A 20,088-nucleotide genomic window follows, 5' to 3' on the forward strand; every position below is an offset into this window, starting at 1 on the left:
CACGAGATTGATCCCTGGGATGGCGGGACTGTCATATGAGGAAAGATTGAAAAGGCTAGGCTTGTATTCACTGGAGTTTGGAAGGATGAGGGGGAATCTTATAGAAACATATAAAATTATAAAAGGACTGGACAGGTTAGATGCAGGAAAAATGTTCCCAATGTTGGGCGAGTCCAGAACCAGGGGCCACAGTCTTAGAATAAAGGGGAGGTCATTTAAGACTGAGGTGAGAAAAAACTTTTTCATCCAGAGAGTTGTGAATTTGTGGAATTCCCTGCCACAGAGGGCAGTGGAGGCCAAATTGCTGGATGGATTTAAAAGAGAGTTAGATAGAGCTCTAGGGGCTAGTGGAATCAAGGGATATGGGGAGAAGGCAGGCACGGGTTATTGATTGGGGACGATCTGCCATGATCACAATGAATGGCGGTGCTGGCTCGAAGGGCCGAATGGCCTCCTCTTGCACCTATTTTGTATGTTTCTATATAGAGTGAAGGGGAAAAGACATAGTGGGAATCTGAAGGGTAACTTTTTCACACAAAGGGCGGTGGGTGTATGGAACAAGCTGCCAGAGGAGGTAGTTGAGTAACAACATTTAAAAGCCATTTGGACAGGTACATGGATGGGATAGGTTTAGAGGGATACGGGCCAAATGTGGGTGTATGGGCCTGTTGGCATGTTGGCCGGTTGGACAGCTTGGAACAAACAGTATGACTCCATCACTCCCATTGGGTTGTAAGTGAAGGGTGGCATGGTGGTGCAGCGGGTAGAGCTGCTGCCTCACAGCGCCAGAGACCCGGGTTCCATCCTGACTACGGGTGCTGTCTGTACGGAGTTTGTACGTTCTCCCCGTGACCGCATGGGTTTTGTCTAAGATGTTTGGTTACCTTCCACACTCCAAAGACATACAGGTTTGTTGGTTAATTGGCTTGGTGTAAGTGTAGTGTGTGTAGGATAGGGTTAGTGTGCGGGGATCGCTGGTCGGTGCGGTGGGCCGAAGGGTCTGTTTCCACGCTGTATCTCTAAACTAAACTAAACTGAAATAAGGTGCTCTTTCTCCAATAACTAGAGTAATTCATCGGGACAGGCAGTAACCGTGGAGACAAGGAATGGGTGACTGGTCTGATGAAGGGTCTCAATCCGAAACATCACCCATTCCTTCTCTCCAGAGATGCTGCATGTCCCGCTGAGTTACTCCAGCATTTTGTGTCTGTCTCTGGAAGTCATGGTGCAGTTTGACTGGATGTTGGTCAGCCTGTATTTGGAGGATTGCGTGCGTTTCTGATCGCCCATTACAGGAAGGATGTGGATGGAGGCTTTGGAGACGGTGCAGAGGAGGTTGACCAGAACGCTAAAAACAAAGAACTGCAGATGCTGGTTTATACCAAATATAGATACAGAGTGCTGGAGTAACTCAGCGGGTCAGGCAGCATCTGTGGAGAACATGGATAGGTGACATCTTAGTGGCCCTTCTTCAGACTAGAATACTGCCTGGATTAGCAGGTGTTAGCTAGAGGGAGAGGTTGGACAGACTTGGATAGTTTTCGCTGGAATGCCGTATGTTCTAGGGCACACTGATCATCGTATATAAAATTATGAGACTGGGTATTGAGTAATGAGGAAGGGTTAGTTAGCAGTCTTGTTGTACGTGCCCCCTTGGGCAAGAGTGACCATAATATGGTTGAGTTCTTCATTAGGATGGAGAGTGACATTGTTAATTCAGAAACAATGGTTCTGAATTTAAAGAAAGGTAACTTTGAGGGTATGAGACGTGAATTGGCCAAGATTGACTGGCAATTAATTCTAAAAGGGTTGACGGTGGATATGCAATGGAAGACATTTAAAGACTGCATGGATGAACTACAAAAATTGTTCATCCCAGTTTGGCAAAAGAATAAATCAGGGAAGGTAGTGCATCCGTGGATAACAAGGGAAATCAGGGATAGTATCAAAGCGAAGGATGATGCGTACAAATTAGCCAGAAAAAGCAGCATACCGGAGGACTGGGAGAAATTCAGAGACCAGCAGAGGAGGACAAAGGGCTTAATTAGGAAAGGAAAATAGATTATGAAAGAAAACTGGCAGGGAACATAAAAACTGACTGCAAAAGTTTTTATAGATATGTGAAAAGAAAGAGATTAGTTAAAACAAATGTAGGTCCCTTGCAGTCAGAAACAGGTGAGTTGATCATGGGGAACAAGGATATGGCGGAGCAATTGAATAACTACTTTGGTTCCGTCTTCACTAAGGAAGACATAAATAATCTGCCGGAAATAGCAGGGGACTGCGGGTCAAAGGAGTTGGAGGAATTGAGTGAAATCCAGGTTAGCCGGGAAGTGATGTTGGGTAAATTAAATGGATTAAAGGCCGATAAATCCCCAGGGCCAGATAGGCTGCATCCCAGAGTACTTAAGGAAGTAGCTCCAGAAATAGTGGATGCATTAGTAATAATCTTTCAAAACTCTTTAGATTCTGGAGTAGTTCCTGAGGATTGGCGGGTAGCAAACGTAACCCCACTTTTAAGAAGGGAGGGAGAGAGAAAACGGGGAATTACAGACCAGTTAGTCTAACATCGGTAGTGGGGAAACTGCTAGAGTCAGTTATTAAAGATGGGATAGCAGCACATTTGGAAAGTGGTGAAATCATTGGACAAAGTCAGCATGGATTTACAAAAGGTAAATCATGTCTGACGAATCTTATAGAATTTTTCGAGGATGTAACTAGTAGCGTGGATAGGGGAGAACCAGTGGATGTGGTGTATCTGGACTTCCAGAAGGCTTTCGACAAGGTCCCACATAAGAGATTAGTATACAAACTTAAAGCACACGGCATTGGGGGTTCAGTATTGATGTGGATAGAGAACTGGCTGGCAAACAGGAAGCAAAGAGTAGGAGTAAATGGGTCCTTTTCACAATGGCAGGCAGTGACTAGTGGGGTACCGCAAGGCTCAGTGCTGGGACCCCAGCTATTTACAATATATATTAATGATCTGGATGAGGGAATTGAAGGCAATATCTCCAAGTTTGCGGATGACACTAAGCTGGGGGGCAGTGTTAGCTGTGAGGAGGATGCTAGGAGACTGCAAGGTGACTTGGATAGGCTGGGTGAGTGGGCAAATGTTTGGCAGATGCAGTATAATGTGGATAAATGTGAGGTTATCCATTTTGGTGGCAAAATCAGGAAAGCAGACTATTATCTAAATGGTGGCCGACTAGGAAAAGGGGAGATACAGCGAGACCTGGGTGTCATGGTACACCAGTCATTGAAAGTGGGCATGCAGGTGCAGCAGGCAGTGAAGACAGCGAATGGTATGTTAGCTTTCATAGCAAAAGGATTTGAGTATAGGAGCAGGGAGGTTCTACTGCAGTTGTACAGGTTCTTGGTGAGACCACACCTGGAGTATTGCGTACAGTTTTGGTCTCCAAATCTGAGGAAGGACATTATTGCCATAGAGGGAGTGCAGAGAAGGTTCACCAGACTGATTCCTGGGATGTCAGGACTGTCTTATGAAGAAAGACTGGATAGACTTGGTTTATACTCTCTAGAATTTAGGAGATTGAGAGGGGATCTTATAGAAACGTACAAAATTCTTAAGGGGTTGGACAGGCTAGATGCAGGAAGATTGCTCCCGATGTTGGGGAAGTCCAGGACAAGGGGTCACAGCTTAAGGATAAGGGGGAAATCCTTTAAAACCGAGATGAGAAGAACTTTTTTCACACAGAGAGTGGTGAATCTCTGGAACTCCCTGCCACAGAGGGTAGTCGAGGCCAGTTCATTGGCTATATTTAAGAGGGAGTTAGATGTGGCCCTTGTGGCTAAGGGGATCAGAGGGTATGGAGAGAAGGCAGGTACGGGATACTGAGTTGGATGATCAGCCATGATCATATTGAATGGCGGTGCAGGCTCGAAGGGCCGAATGGCCTACTCCTGCACCTAATTTCTATGTTTCTATGTTAGTCAGAATCCTTCCAGTTACGAAGAAGGGACTTTGACTTGAAAAGACGACCCATTTCCCCTGTCCACAGATGCTGATGAATATGTTCTGTTTTTATGACAATAACTCTCGCTGTGGCTGTAGACAGCATAGAAACAGTGCACCAACCCCCCTCCAGCATTTAGTTTAGCTTAGTTTTAGAGATACAGCGTGGAAACAGGCCCTTCCGCACCGACCAGCGATCCCGCACACTAACACTATCCTACACACACTAGGGACATGTTTTACATTTTCCAAGCCAATTAACCTACAAATCTGTGGGCGGAAACCGAAGCACTCGGAGAAAACCCACGCAGGTCACGGGGTGAACGTACAAACTCCGTACAGACAGCACCCGTAGTCGGGATCGAACCCGGGTCTCCGGCGCTGCATTCGCTGTAAGGCAGCAACTCTCCCGCTGCACCTGTGGGAGTTGTAGATATCTCGGGTCGGGCCGGGTTTACCTGGGCTTACCTGGGCTTACCTGGGCTTACCTGGGCTTACCTGGGTTTACCTGGATCAGGGCGCTCCTGGACTTACAACCTGTGGACTGGACTTTGCACTTTGAACAGTTTGTGTTTTCTGTTGTTTCCTTTCCTTTCTTTTTTTCTTTTCTTTTCTTGTTGTCTAATTGCGCCAACATTGTGCTAACTGTGCATTTGTGGATTGTGCAAAACAATTCCACTGTCCCGTGCATACTTAACACTAGAAACCATTGAGCATATGAGGGCGGCTCGGTGGCGCAGCGGTAGAGTTGCTGCCTCACAGCTCCACACACCCGGGTTCCATCCTGACTACGGGTGCTGCCTGTACGGAGCTTGGAAGTTTTCCCTGTGACCGCGTGGGTTTTCTCCGGGTGCTTCAGTTTCCACCTACACTCCAAAGACGTTTGCAGGTAAATTGGTTTCTGTAGAAATGTTAAATTGACCCTAGTGTGTAATATAGTGCTAGTGCATGGGGTGATCGCTGATTGGCATGGACTCGGTGGGCCGAAGGGCCTGTTTCCATGCTGAATCTCTGAAGCCTAAAGTCTAAAGGAAGCTATACTTCCTCTTGCACCACCTAAAGTTGCAGGACAACGTGTTCTATTTGTTTGTGCACGTCGGGTTGATTGCATTAGTTGAAACAGGGTGGACCACGTGAAGGTTGCAATCTCCCTGCCCAAGGAAGCTACAGAAGCATTTGCACAGATATATGGATAAGAACGGTTTAGAGGGATACGGGCCAAATGCAGGCAAATGGGACCAGCCCAGAATGCCCACTTGGTCAGCATGGACCAGGTGGGCCGAAGGGCCTGTTTCTGTGCTGCACAGTTCTATGACTTCAGTTCCGCATTCAACGCTTGTTTTTAATGGAGTAAAGGTATACCACAGGAATGATGAGCTCACTCTGGGAGAGGAATTGGTCTGAGCTACCTGGTCACACCTGGTCTACGTCGCATCTCAGCGCCCTCTGCTGGAGAGACAAACGATGCACACCCAGGTGAGTTGAGACCACTGTGTTCAAAAGGGAACTGCAGACGCTGGAATATCGAAGGTACACAAAATTGCTGGGGAAACTCAGCGGGTGCAGCAGCATCTATGGAGCGAAGGAAATAGGCGACGTTTCGAGCCGAAACCCTTCTTCAGACTGATGGGGGGTGGGGGGGGGGAGAAAGAAGGAAAAGGGGAGGAGGAGGAGGAGCCCGAGGGCGGGCGGATGGGAGGGTGGGAGGAGACAGCTAGAGGGTTAAGGAAGGGGAGGAGACAGCAAGGGCTAGCAAAATTAGCCGAGTTGAGACCACTGCTGTGGCCTCCCTGGAACCTTGCAATGCCCAATGCAGGAACACATTCCACACTGGGACTGAGTGCAGTAAAGGGCCTGTCCCACTTACGCGTCCTTGGCTCGTGGTCGCGTAATGTGCGTGCCAAGGACACGTAAGTGGGACAGGCCCTTAAGACTCCTGAGAGAAGGAGGCCCATGTTACTCCAGCTAGACGCACAAAGCTGGAGTAACTCAGCGGGACAGGCAACATCTCTGGAGAGAAGGAATGGGTGACGTTTCCGGTCTAGACCCATCTTCAGAGTGAGAGTCAGGGGAGAGGGGGACATGGAGATATGGAAGGGTGAGGTGTGAAAACGAGAGATCAAAGGGGACGGCGATAAAGGATCATTGGATCATTGTTTAGCTGAGGGGAAGGTGACACCGTGGCGTACCATCAGTAACATTTAATCAGGAGGTCAGTAAAGCTAGTCGGCGAATTAAGATGGGGAAGGAACGGAAAGAGAGGGAAAGGAAGGGTTACTTGAAGTTAGAGAAATCAATATTGACATAAAAACAGTTTTTATCCACGAGTAGTTGCTCTACTCAACAGCCAAAAATCTGTAGACTCCCTTTGATCTGGTATTTTGTTGGTTCACATGTTTGATCAATGGTGTTTTATCATTAATGTTTTATTATTATTAATGTTTAGTGTTTTCTGAGTCATTCGTAACTGTCACTGTATGTCATGTTGTTACTTGTGGATGGAGCACCAAGGCAAATTCCTTGTATGCGAATACTTGGCCAAATATGAGGTGCTGTTCCTCCAATTTACGCTGGGCCTCACTCTGACGGTGGAGGAGGCCCAGGATTACATTGAGGCTGTGGACCGGACACCCTGATAACAAACTTCAGCTAAATTTAGTTTAGAGATACAGCACGGAAATAGAGCCTTCGGCCCAATGACCAGCGATCCCTGTACACTAACACTATCCTACACACTAGGGACAATTTACACATACACCAAGCCAATTAACCTACAAACCCGCGCGTCTTTGGAGTGTGGGAGGAAATCGGAGCACCCGGAGAAAACCCACGCAGGCCGCGGGGAGAATGTACAAACTTCATACAGACTGCACCCGTGGTCAGGATTGAACCCGGGACTCTGGCGCTGTGAGGCAGCAGCTCTACCCGCTGCGCCACCGTGCCGCCCTCCGTTTCTTTTAGAGGAGCGGTAGAGCTGCTGCCTTACAAATGAATTGTAAATGTTGTGATAGTCCCAGCCTCAACTATCTCCTCTGGCAGCTCGTTCCATACAACCCAACGTTGCCTCTCAGGTCCCTATTAAATCTTTCCACTCTCACCTTAAAGGCCAGCGTGGTGGAACCAAGGTAACTTTATGCTGAGGAAGGAACTGCAGATGCTGGTTTACATCTGGTCGAAAACACACAAAATGCTGGAGTAACTCAGCGGGACAGGCAGCATCTCTTGAGAAGTCTGAAGAAGGGTCTCGACCCAAAACATCATCCATTCCTTCTCTCCAGAGATCATAAGATCATATGTAATAGGAGCAGAATTAGGCCATTCGGCCCATCAAGTCTACTCCACCATTCAATCATGGCTGATCTATCTCTCCCTCCTAACCCCATTCTCCTGCCTTTTCCCCATAACCTCTGACACCCGCACTAATCAAAAATCTATCTCTGCCTTAAAAATATCCATTGACTTGTGGCCTCCACTGATGCTGCCTGTCCCGCTGAGTTACTCCAGCATTTTGTGTCTATCTGCGGTACTTCATGTCCAGTTGACCTCTGTATCTCTGGGACATGCGTGGCCTGACCCTGCCTCCTCGCCCTGAAGGAAGCGGCGACAGGAGGCAAGGAGTTAACGATGGAAGTGGCGGAGAGAGAGAGAGAGAGACGGGACGGGCAGGGGGTGGAATGTAACCCTCTGGTGTTGAAAGAGGGCCCGCCTCGCGGGGTCCCACCCCGGCAACGCCTTTAATACGGGGTAGAGTTGGGGTCGGGGCTGGCAGGAGAGTTTGGCCAGTATTGGAGTCGCGTTGGTCCGGAGAGTTTGGCCAGTGCTGACCTCCCGTTGGCCGGAGTTGTGGCCAGTACTGTCCTCCCGCGGGTCCGGGAGAGAAGGAGAGTGAGAGCCGGCGTGGACGGCGCTTGGAGCGGGTCACCATGCCCGGCCCGGCCGTGGACGCGGACGGAGCCTGTGACGAGGGCGAGGGGCCGGAGCGGCGGCCGGGGGAGCGGAGGGGCAGAGGCCGGGGGTCAGCGGTAGAGGCCGGGCCGGGCCAGGGGCCGGACAGTCGGGGCAAGAAGCGCTGCCGGCCCGTGCGCTCGAAGGCGCGGCGAGTCGCGGCCAATGTCCGGGAGAGGAAGCGCATCGTGGATTACAACGAAGCGTTTAACGCGCTGCGGCTCAGCCTGAGACATGACCTGAACGGCAAGCGCCTGTCCAAGATCGCCACTCTGCGCAGAGCCATCAGCAAGATCGCCAGCCTGTCCTCACTGTTGCGCTCAGACCACTGCTGCCCCGGCCTCCCGCCGCCTCTCGGGCACCCTGGACCCCCGGACTACACCCACCCCGGACCCCCGGCACCCCGCTTCCCCGAACCCCCCTTCTACCTCTCACCGCCGCCGCCGCCGCTCAGCTTCCCGGAGCCCGAGCCGCCGATGCCCGCGGCCCCGCTCTGTCCCGGCTCCAGGGCCGGTTGTCACCAGAGACACCTCGACACGTTGGCCGAATCCTCGCTACCCCTCGCCTGGCATTTCAACTACTTCCCCGGCGCCGGCTACCAACACACACTGCCCATGCACTGAGCGCCGCCAACACAGGGTGTGGAGCTGGGCTGGAGATACTCGCTGCCCGGCCCGGCCCGGCCCGGCACTCTCCCTGCCGCCGGCTACACTCACCGGACAAAGCGCTGGACAACGTTACTGCCGCTCACAGATCACCGCCGCCACCCGGACCGTGAAACGGGCAACGATTGAACTGGAACAGCGGGTCGTTTGAGGACCAACTTGGGGCGGATGTTTGGCGCAAAGACTCTAGACTGACATCAGGAGGGTTGCGATCACATCTCTGGTCCAGTCGGCAGCTTGAACAGACAGACAGACAGACACACAAACTGCTGAAGAAAGGTCCCGAACCGAAACATCACACACCCATGTTCTCCACAGATGCTGCCTGTCCCGCTGAGTGACTCCAGCTCTTTGTGTCTATCTTCGGTGTAAACCAGCATCTGCAGTTCCTTCCTACACGGGACAGGCGGTGTGTGTGTGTGTGTGTGTGTGTGAGAAGCGGCAACAATAAACTACCTTTATCCCTGTGGTTACGATCTGAATTCTCTGTAAATTCCAAGCGCAGTCACTGTGGAGGCGCCTTGACCACTGTTGAACCTGTTTGAAGTTAGTTTCAAATGAACCGCCGCGATTCCGATTCTGACCGCGCGTCGGGGCCGGTCTGTTACTCCGGGTTTGGGTCAATAGATGAAGGTCAGACAAAGGCTGCAAGATGGTAGATTCCGCACAGAGACGCACAGATAGACACAGTCGGGAAACGACACTTTTTATTAGTGCGGGTGTCAGTGGTTATGGGGAGAAGGCGGGAGAATGGGCTAGGAGAGAGAGATAGACCAGCCATGATTGAATGGCGCTGTTGACTTGAAGGACCGAATGGCCTCACTCTGCTCCTATCATATGAACCTATGACCTGAGGAACTGTAGATGCTGGAAACTTGCGTAAAACACGAAGTGCTGGAGGAACTCAGCGGGTCAGGCAGCGTCCGTGTGGGGAATGGACAGACCGAAGAAGGGTCCCAAACCGTCACCTATCCATGTTCTCCACAGATGCTGCCTGACCCGCTGAGTTACAACATAGAAACATAGAAAAATAGGTGCAGGAGTAGGCCATTCGGATAAATGCCCAGTCTCTTGCCCAGAATCGAGAACCAGAGGGCAGAGGTTCAATGTGAGGGTTGGGGGTGGGGGTAGGGGATAGGGGTGGGGTTGGGGGGGGGGGGGTGTGGGTGGGGTTGGGGGTGGGGTTGGGGGGGGGGGAGGGGGGGGGGGTGAGGGTGGGGGTGGGCGAGGAGGTGGGGTGGGGTGGGGGGGGGGTAGGGGATAGGGGTGGGGTTGGGGGTGGGGGGTGTGGGTAGGGGTGGGGGTGGGGGTGGGGTTGGGGGGGGTGAGGGTGGGGGGTGGGGGGGGGTAGGTGGGGTGGGGTGGGGGTGGGGGTAGGGGTGGGGGTGGGGGGGTGAGGCAGCTTCTGATACAGCGGCCGGAATAACATGGACGAAAAGTCACTGCAGTCTGGAATTAAAACTCTTTAGCAGGGAGTCATAAATTCACAAGTTCATAAATCCATGTGATTTAGTTCAGTTTAGAGAAACAGGCTCTTCGGCCCCTTACAACCCTGCATGTCTTTGGAGTGTGGGAGGAAACCGAAGATCTCGGAGTAAACGCACGTAGGTCACGGGGAGAACGTGCAAACTCCGTACAGACAGCACCTGTAGTCAGGATCGAACCCGGGTCTCTGGCGCTGTGAGACAGCAACTCTACCGCTGCGCCACCGTGCGACCCCTGCCCCATAACCCCTGGCATCAAGCAGTGTGTGTGGAAGATCTCTCCTAGTTCTGACTAAACGTTGAGCGTGTAGGAAAGAACTGCAGATGCTGGTTTAAACCACAAGATGCTGGAGTAACTCAGCGGGACAGGCAACATCTCTGGAGAGAAGAAATAGGTGACATTTCTTCGGTCTGAAGAAGGATCTCGACCCGAAGCGTCACCCATTCCTTCTCTCCAGAGATGCTGCCTGTCCCGCTGAGTTGCTCCAGCACCTGTGTCTAAAGTTGAGCGCGTTTCTCTCCCCATGGATGCTGTCCCACCTGCTGAGTGTTTCTGGGTATTCGCTGCGTTTAGATATCGTCATGATGTCGATTTCTGTCCAAGCTCGTCGGTGGCTAGAGTAATTCAGAGAGATCGCACCTGGCCTGTTTCTTTAAATTCATTCCTAATTATTCCAATGCTTGCATATGGGCACATCAATGGATATTTTTAAGGCAGAGATAGATAGATTCTTGATCAGTACGGGTGCCAGGGGTTATGGGGAGAAGGCGGGAGAATGGGGTTAGGAGGGTGAGATAGATCAGCCATGATTGAATGGAGGAGTAGACTTGATGGGCCGAATGGTCTAATTCTTCTCCTATCACTTATGAATGAATGAACATCCCAGTGTGGGTTTGTGGGTTAATTGGCTCCAGTGAGCAGGGAGTGGAGGAGAAACTGGGATAACACGGAATTAGTGTGAACGGCCATTCCAGATTCAGGGGCAGTTTCTACCCAGCTGGTATAAGGCAGCTGAATCATCCTACCACAACTAGAGAGCAGTCCTGAACTACTATCTACCTCATTGGAGGCCCCCGGACTATATATTTGATCGGGCTTTACCTTGCACTAAACGTTATTCCCTTATCATGTATCTGTACACTGTAAATGGCTCGATTGTAATCATGTATTGTCTTTCTGCCGACTCGTTAGCGCACAACAAAAGCTTTTCACTGTACCTCTGTACACGTGACAATAAACTAAACTGAAGTGAACTGGGTGATCTATGGTCGGCATGGAGTCGGTGGACAAAAGGACCTGTTTCCACGCTGTGTCTTTCATTCAATCAAAAGTAGATTACATATCTATGAACACATTATGATGTAGCGAGTTGCCAGGCACTTACAGTGATGTCATTGAGTTGTACAGCATGGAAACAGGCCCCTCGGCCCACCTAGTTGCCAAACAAGTTGCCTTTCAGGGCTAGTCCCATTTGCCTGCATTTGGCCTCTCTCCCTCTAAAACCTTCCTGTTCATGTATCTATCCAAGTGTATTTTAAAAGTTGTAAATGTATCCATTTCCATCGCTTCCTCTGGCAGCTCACTCCAGATACGGACCACCCTCTGAGCGAAAAAGTTGTCCATGAGGTTTCTCTTCAATCTCTGTCCTCTTAACCTCTCACCTTAACCTGCAACCCCAGGTAACATCCTTGTAATTCTCGTCTGCACCCTTTCCAACGTCCTCTCTATTAAGGGCGATGAAACAGACACACAGCACTCCAAGTGTGGTCTCACCAATGACTAGATGTTGGTCTCCCCAATACCTCTCCCCTCTCACCTTAAGCCTGTGCCCTCTAGTTTTAGAATCCTCTACCTTGGGGAAAACTGTGAGCGTTCACTTTATCCATGCCCCTCGTGATCTTGTACACCTCAATAAGATCACTCCTCAGCCTCCTACACTCCAAAGAAAAAAGCCCCAGCCTGTCCAACCTCTCCCTGTAACTCCAACCCACAAGCCACGTCTGAGAATAAAAAATAAGAATGAATGATGGACTTTCTAAATGTCAAGGAATTAAATCACTGAAATGATGACTTTTCCCACACAGAGGTGGATGAATGGAAATAGCTGCCGGAGGAGGGACTATCACAACATTTAAAATACATTTGTACAGGTACATGGATAGGACAGGTTTAGAGGGATTTGGGCCAAATGCTGGCAGGTGGGACATGTTGGTCGGTGTGGGCAAGTTGGGCCGAAGGGCCAGTTTCCGTGCTGCATAATTCTATGACTCTATGTCATAATTTGTGATCAGCTCAGAAGTCAACATTAGTCAGTTATGTATTTACTGCTGAAAGTAAGAACGTTTTGCGACTTAATGTGCTCACTGTGTTAAGGCAGCTTTGTCTGTGTGATTTACAATGATAGTTTAATTCATGGCGATAAGTATTTAATGCTGGTCTTGGAATACAAGTGTAGGAAGGAACTCCAGATGCTGGTTTACACCGAAGATAGACAAAAACGCTGGAGTAACTCAGCGGGACAGGCAGCCTCTCTGGAGAGAAGGAATGGGTGACGTTTCGGGTCGAGACCCTTCTTCAGACTTGGTAGGGAAAAGGGAAACAAGATATATAGACGATGATGTGGAGGGATAAAGAACAATTAATCAAAAATAAATGCAAAAATTAATGATGATAAAGGAAACATGCCATTGTTAGCTGTTTGTCGGTGAAACGAGAAACTTATCTGAACCGAATGTCGATATGTGAGCCACCACGAGAGGGAGCTGGTGAAGTGCAGTGATATAGATATTCACTCTTTAAACTTTAATTAACTGTTGTGATCAAAATGGAAACTTTCCCATTACTACAGCAGAGCATTATTACTTCAACTATTCAGCAAGGTTAAGGTGTGATGTGTAAGAAGGGCTGAAGAAGGGTCTTGATTTGAAACATCACCCATTCCTTCTCCACAGAGATGCTGCCTGTGCCACTGAGTTACACCAGCATGTTTGTGTCTAGCAAGGTTAAGGTATGGAGACACAAGAAACTGCAGACGCTGGAATTTGGAGCAATAAATAAAGTGCTGGAGGAACTCAGTGGGTTAGGCAGCATCTGTGGAGGCAGAGAGGTACTCGATGTTTTGGGTTGAGACCCTGCATCAGGACCGAATACGCGACACTGTGGAGTCATTATATCAGCTGGGGCTTTGAGTATCATTGTTTCATTGTTCTTTATCTCTCTACACCGTCTACAGCTCTCGTTTCCCTTTTCCCTAACTAGTCTGAAGAAGGGTCTCGACCCGAAACGTCACTCATCCATTCTCTCCAGAGATCCTGCCTGTCCCGCTGAGTTACTCCAGCTTTGTGTGTCTATCTTTGAGCATAAGAGACACGTAGTCATGATACCGTTCGAGAGGACTTTGGTCAAGCCACATTTGGAGTATTGCGTGCAGTTCTGGTCACCCCATTACAGGAAGGATGTGGAGGCTTTGGTGCAGAATAGGTGCCTGGATTAGAGGGTCTTAGCCAGAAGAAGAGGTTTGACATATTGGATTGTTTTCTCTGGGTCTTTGGAGATTGAGAGGAAACATTAGAAGTTTATAAAATTATGAAAGGTGTAGATAGGGTAGACAGTCAGAACCTTTACCGCAGGATGGAAATGTCCAACATTAGAGGGCACAGCTTGGAGGTGAGAGGGACAATGTTTAACGGAGATGTGAGGAACAATTATTCTGCACGAGAGAGGTTGGTTATAGCACATGTCAACTCCTACCTCAGCAAGAACCTGGACCCGCTACGGTTTGCCTACTGCCACAACAGGTCAATGGAGGATGCGATCTCACTGGCTCTACACTCTGCACTGGACACTTGGAAAATAAAAAAACATACCTTTAGTGTAGTTTATTGTCACGTGTACAGAGGTACAGTAAATAGCTTTTGCTGCGTGCTAACTAGTCAGCAGAAAGACAATATATGATTACAATCGAGCCGTCCACAGTGTACAGATACATGATAAAGGGAATAAGGCGAATAACATTAGAGGGGAGCATTAGGCAAATTCCTTGTATGTGTGCATGCTTGGCCAATAAGCATTCATTCATTCATTCATTCATTCATTCATTCATTCATTCATTCATTCATTCATTCATTCATTCATCCATTCATTCATTCATCCATTCATTCATTCATTCATTCATTCATTTAGTGCAAGATAAAGCCAGTAAAGTCTAATCAAAGATAGTCCAAATGTCTCCAATGAGGTAGATAGTAGTTCAGGACCATTCTCTGTGGTAGGATGATTCAGTTGCCTGATAACAGTTGGGAAGAAACTATCCCTGAATCTGGAGGTGTGCGTTTTCACACTTCTGTACCTCGTGTCCGATGAGAGAGGGGAGAAGAGGGAGTGACCGGGGTGAGACTGGTCCTTGATGATGCTGCTGGCCTTGCCGAGGCAGTGCGAGGTGTAGATGGAGTCAATGGGTGGGAGGTTGGTTTGTATGCGTGATGGTCTGGGCTGCTGGCCTTGCCGAGACAGCGTGAGGTGTAGATGGGGTCAATGGGAGGGAGATTGGTTTCTACTGTACTGTAATTGTAGCACAATAATTCTGCTTCATCATGAGATCCGAGTGAAATTCCACCCCGCACTGACATATTGTGACAAAGGTGAAGGTTGATCAGGGAATTTATCCAAAGTTGGTCACCGGTTGAAGTGAAGGAAGATGCCTGGTGGTTTGGATGGGATCCAAGGAAGGATATCCTCGCTGGAAACTATCAACTTTGGAAAGCAATCTCTGATTCCACCACATCATGACTCAATCATCTCAGGAAATGTACTCAGGCTACGAGGAATCACTGGAGAACTAATCAGACTTCCCTTGAGAAACAGCTATGGAAGAGCTTATCATATAAATTTGATTCTCTGATTTGCAAATGCATTAAACCGTGCAATACTGCGATATTTAGATTTCCCGGATAAGTCATTAGAGTAATGTGGGCTTTGCCTGCTCATGTTACCGCGTCCCATTAATGAATATCTCAATCGCTTTATGCAATTTTTATCCCATCCATTAGTATTAGCTGGCCCTTCCAACCCATCACTTTAGTTTAGTTTAGAGTGGGTGTGGAAACAGCCCTTCAGCCCATCGAGTCCATGCCAACCATCAGTCACCTGCACACTAGTTCCATGTTATCCCACTTTCACATCCTACACACTCGGGGCAAGTAAACAGAAACCAATTAACCTACAAACCAGATTCACCAGGTTAATTGGGTAAGGGTATAAGAGGTGGATCTTCCGGCGGATGAAATACAGCTGGGGTCCGTTGGTCCTTGAGTCTGAAGAAGGGTTTCGGCCCGAAACGTCGCCTATTTCCTTCGCTCCATAGATGCTGCTGCACCCGCTGAGTTCCCCCAGCAATTTTGTGTACCTTCACCAGGTTAATTCCCGGGTTGGCGGGACTGACATATGATGATCGAATGGGTCGACTGGGCTTGTATTCACTGGGATTTAGAAGGATGAGAGGATATCTTTTTAAATCTCTTTCCTTGACGGAGATGTGACTTTTCCGTAACGTATCTCCATCTACACTGCGGCCTAACATCGAGGAGCTGGCGGTCCCTTTGTCTGGGATCGACTTCGGGAGCTCCAACCTCAGGAGCATCAACTACCTCGATCGCGGGAACTTCGATGGCCGGTTGCGGGAACTTTGCTTGCCCCGACTGCGGGAGAAAAGGAGGGAAGAAGATAATACGTTATTCCCTTCCATCGCAGTAAATGTTTATGTAACTGTATGGCCAATTAAATTCCTTGTGGGTTTTTACATACTTGGCTAATAAATTAATTACAATACAATATAATAAAATACAACGGCGGTGCTGGCTCGAAGGGCCGAATGGCCTACATCTGCACCTAATTTTCTATGTTTCTACCCGGAGTAAACCAACACGGTTACAGGGAGAACATGCAAACTCCACATGGACAGCACCCATAGTGGGATTGAACCCGGGTCTCTGGCGCTGCAAAGCAGCAACTCTACCGCTGCGCCACTGTGCCGCCTCTAAGCTAGGATGGGAGTGTCTCTTTAATTCTAGGCACTGCGCATTTGTCCAAACCTTGCTCTGATTTTTGTATCTCATTAAATTAATCTCACTAAATGCTTTTATTCTAAATAGAATACAGGAAAATGACAAAGGTCAGAACAGGCGATTTATGTATGTACCCGCACACATCAATTTAAAATGTAAAACTTAAACTCATAATTAAGCATTGAAGCCTTCTAAAAATCGATCCAATTTGCCGCTGGGAGAGTGGGTGGAGGCAGTGCAGCCTTGAACAAGGTTCATTTACTTCCTAATGGCTTGGAGTAATTTGCTTTTTGCAGAACATGAGAAGGTGCCAATTTCAGTGTGTGCTTCATGGCCGGCACAAGCCTGGTGCAGGAAGGAGAGACCTCGGGAAGCATTACTCACACACTCCCAGCCTACTGACACCAGCCACACAGGAGGCTTTGGGTACATTAGCCTTCCCTCAGTCAGGGAACTGAGTATAGAAAAAGATGCAAAGTGCTGGAGTAACTCAGCGGGCCAGGCAGCATCTGTGGAGAACATGGATAGGTTACGTTTCACAGAGTGCTGGAGTAACTCAGCGGGTCAGGCAGCATCTGTGGAGAACATGGATAGGTGACGTTTCACAGAGTGCTGGAGTAACTCAGCGGGTCAGGCAGCATCTGTGGAGAACATGGATAGATGACGTTTCACAGAGTGCAGAATGCAGTGCTGGAGGCCAAGTCAATGGATATTTTTTAAGGTGGAGATTGATAGATTCGTGATCAGTACAGGTGTCAGGGGTTATGGGGAGAAGGCAGGAGAATGGGGTTAGGAGGGAGAGATAGATCAGCCGTGATTGAATGGTGGAGTAGACTTGATGGGCCGAATGGCCTAATTCTGCTCCTATCACATATGAACATGAATTTATGAAACGTATCCCAAAATGTCAGCCACCCATGTTCTCCACATATGTTGCCTGACCCGCTGTGTTACTCCAGCACTCTGTGTCTTTTTTTGTAAACCAGCATCTGCAGTTCCTTGTATTTTCTATCAAATTAATATAGAAGTTGGGCAGAAACATAAAGTAATGAATGTTGTTCCAAAAAAGAGGAGATTTGAAGGTGGGGGAGTGTGTGGGCGGGGGTTGGTGGGGGAGGGGGAGGGGGGAGTGGGGGAGTGTGTGGGGGAGGGGGTGGGGGAGGGGGGGGGGGGTGTGGGAGAGGGGGGGTGGGGTGTGGGAGGGGGGGAGTGTGTGGGGGAGGGGGTGGGGTTGGGGGAGGGGGTGGGGGAGGGGGTGGGGTGTGGTGGGGGGGATGTTGAGAATGTGGAATGTGGAATATAAGGGGATTGATGTAAATGGGTGCTGGGTGGTTGGTGTGCTATGAATGGGCCATAGAGCCTGTCGATGCTGCATTACTCTAAGATTCTATTGAAGATAGACACAAAATGCTGGAGTATCTCAGAGGGACAGGCAGTATCACTGGAGACAAGGAATGGGTGACATTTCGGGTCAAGACCCTTCCTCAGATTGATGTCAGGAGAGAGGGAGGTGCATAGATAAGGAAGTGTAAGGTGTGAAAACAGGACAAATGGAATGGAGTTCAACGAAAATGTAGAAGAGATCATCGTTCCATCTGTGAAGACCCTTCTTCAGACAATTCACCTGGTTAGGAACAGACTGATTTTCTCCTCTCCAGGCAGTGGGCCAGAGAGATGGGGGGAGATTCAGGTGGCAATATTTGGATCATCTGGGAGAAAGAATGAATAATGCTTATATACAAGGTACCCACAGACTTACCGTCACCAACATCAAAACTAATCCATCAGTATCTGGAATTGCTTTTATTACTGGAAACTTCATTAAAATTAAGAAGCTCATGAAGCCATTTCACGATAATAGAATCTTCGTGGCCTTGTGTGGTGAGCAAGTGCAAGAATCCATGGGCCAGTCGACTGGAAACGTAGAGAACACTCCTACTGTCTATACTGAGCCAGAAAGCTGCACAATATGGATACAACAGTACGCATTACAATAATGATCCCAGGAATGAGTGGGTTAACATACGATGAGTGTTTGAAGGCACTGGACCTGTACTCGCTGGAGTTTAGAAGAATGAGGGGGGACCTCATTGAAACTTACCAAACAGTGAGACACCAGGATAGAGTGGATGTGGAGAGGATGTTTCTACTAGTGGGAGAGTCTAGGACCAGAGGGCACAGCCTCAGAATTAAAGGACGTTCCTTTAGAAAGGAGATGAGGAGGAATTTCTTTAACCAGAGGGTGGTGAATCTGTGGAATTAATTGCCACAAATGCTGTGTAGGCCAAGTCAATGGATATTTTCAAGTTGCAGATTGACAGATTGTTGATTAGTACGGTGTCAGGGGTTATGGGGAGAAGGCAGGAGAATGGGGCTAGGAGGGAGAGATAGATCAGCCATGATTGAATGGCGGAGTAGACTTAACTGCAGCTAGACTTGAACCTCAACTGTAGCTAAAGAGGATGCCACAATCTCCCACCAACCCCCTCCAATCTCCTCCCTTCAGGATGAATTGGATAATTTGAAACATGGTACACAACCTTGAGCAGAGCTGGGTAGAACACAACAAAAGCTTTACACTGTACCTCGTTACACGTGACAATAAACTAGACTAAACAGAGCTTTCAAAATTGGATCTTCTGCATCCTACCTCTGGTTCACAAACATTCCGCTTCTGTCCCAGCCAGCTCATAGGTTCATAAGATCTATTGATAGGAGCAGAATGAGGTAATTCGGCCCATCGTCTACTCCGTCATTCATTCAAGGCTGATCTATCTCTCGCTACTAACCCCATTCTCCTGCCTTCTCCCCTTAACCCCTGATGAATCAAGAATCTCTGCCTTAAAAATATCCATTGACTCCCTCACTTCCATTGTGTCCCCCATTCTCCGCCTTCTAGTAACTCATCTAGCAGAAGTAGTGGAAGCTTGAGACCACTCGGCAACGGCCTTTCCCTCCGCTGTTATCAGACTACTTTGGTGGTAGAGTTGCTGCCTCACAGCGCCAGAGACCCAGATTCTATCCCAACCACGGGTGCTGTCTGTACGGAGTTTGCACGTTCTCCCCGTGACCTGCGTGGGTTTTCCCTGAGATCTTTGGTTTCGTCCCACACTCCAAAGACGTGCAGGGTTGTAGGTTGATTGGCTGTAGATGTAACTCGTCGCTAGTGTGTGTAGGGTAGTGTTAGTGTGCGGGGATCGCTGGTCGCTGCTGAACGCCTGAACCTACCTGATCTCCCAGTTGCTAAACACTTTCATTCCCCTCCCCATTCCCACACTGACCTTTCTGTCTGAGGTCTCCTCCATTTTCAGAGTGAGGCCAAACCCAAATTGGAGGAACAGCACCTCATATTTCGCTTGGGCAGCTCACAGCCCAGTGGTATGAACATTGACACCTCTAACTTCAAATAACCCCGACATTCCCTGGGGATGGGAAAGGTTTAGAGGGACACGGGCCAAACGCGGACAGGTGGGGCTAGAGGGGGGCATCATGGTCGAGTTGGGCCGAAGGGCCTGTTTCCCTGATGCAGACTTGATGGTTCTAAAACTACAACCCTGCGCATTAATCTTGAACAGAGACGGGTCGGATAGACACCAAATCCTGGAGTAACTCAGCGAGACAGGGGAGAGGGAACGGGGCATGTTCCGGGTCCAGACCCTTCCTCAGACTCGAGCTGAAACGTCACCCATTCCTGTCCCGCTTTTGTGTCTATCTTCGGTGTAAAGCTGCACCTGCAGTTCCTGCCTACACAAGTGAGGGGGGGGGGGGCGAGGGGAGGGGAGGGGGTTCTGCCCCACGGGTGGTTTGAGGCGCACAAATACACTGGGGTTAGTTGAGACCCGGTTTAAACGAGGCCGCCCTGAATACACCAGGCGGGTTGTAATACCGATCGCGGCTCTAATGGAGCGGTGCGGCTCCACAAAGCTGACGCTATGAATAATGTAGCGAGCAATCA

General features: G+C 49.1%; 1 protein-coding gene across 1 annotated transcript; it reads left to right on the forward strand.

The window, feature by feature from the left end:
* Positions 1–7,651: 7,651 nt before the first annotated feature.
* bhlha9 (basic helix-loop-helix family member a9) lies at positions 7,652–8,894 on the forward strand. Its single transcript, XM_033046314.1, has one exon. It carries the CDS (start codon positions 7,900–7,902, stop codon positions 8,542–8,544), a length of 645 nt encoding a protein of 214 aa, XP_032902205.1. The 5' UTR covers positions 7,652–7,899; the 3' UTR covers positions 8,545–8,894.
* Positions 8,895–20,088: the final 11,194 nt, after the last annotated feature.

This window comes from Amblyraja radiata, chromosome 28, assembly GCF_010909765.2.
Source record: "Amblyraja radiata isolate CabotCenter1 chromosome 28, sAmbRad1.1.pri, whole genome shotgun sequence".
Classification (NCBI taxonomy): Eukaryota; Metazoa; Chordata; class Chondrichthyes; order Rajiformes; family Rajidae; genus Amblyraja; species Amblyraja radiata.

Bases quoted from the DNA above. Each gene is read 5' to 3' on its own strand.
- bhlha9 (XM_033046314.1), top strand. From the start codon at position 7,900: ATGCCCGGCCCGGCCGTGGACGCGGACGGAGCCTGTGACGAGGGCGAG.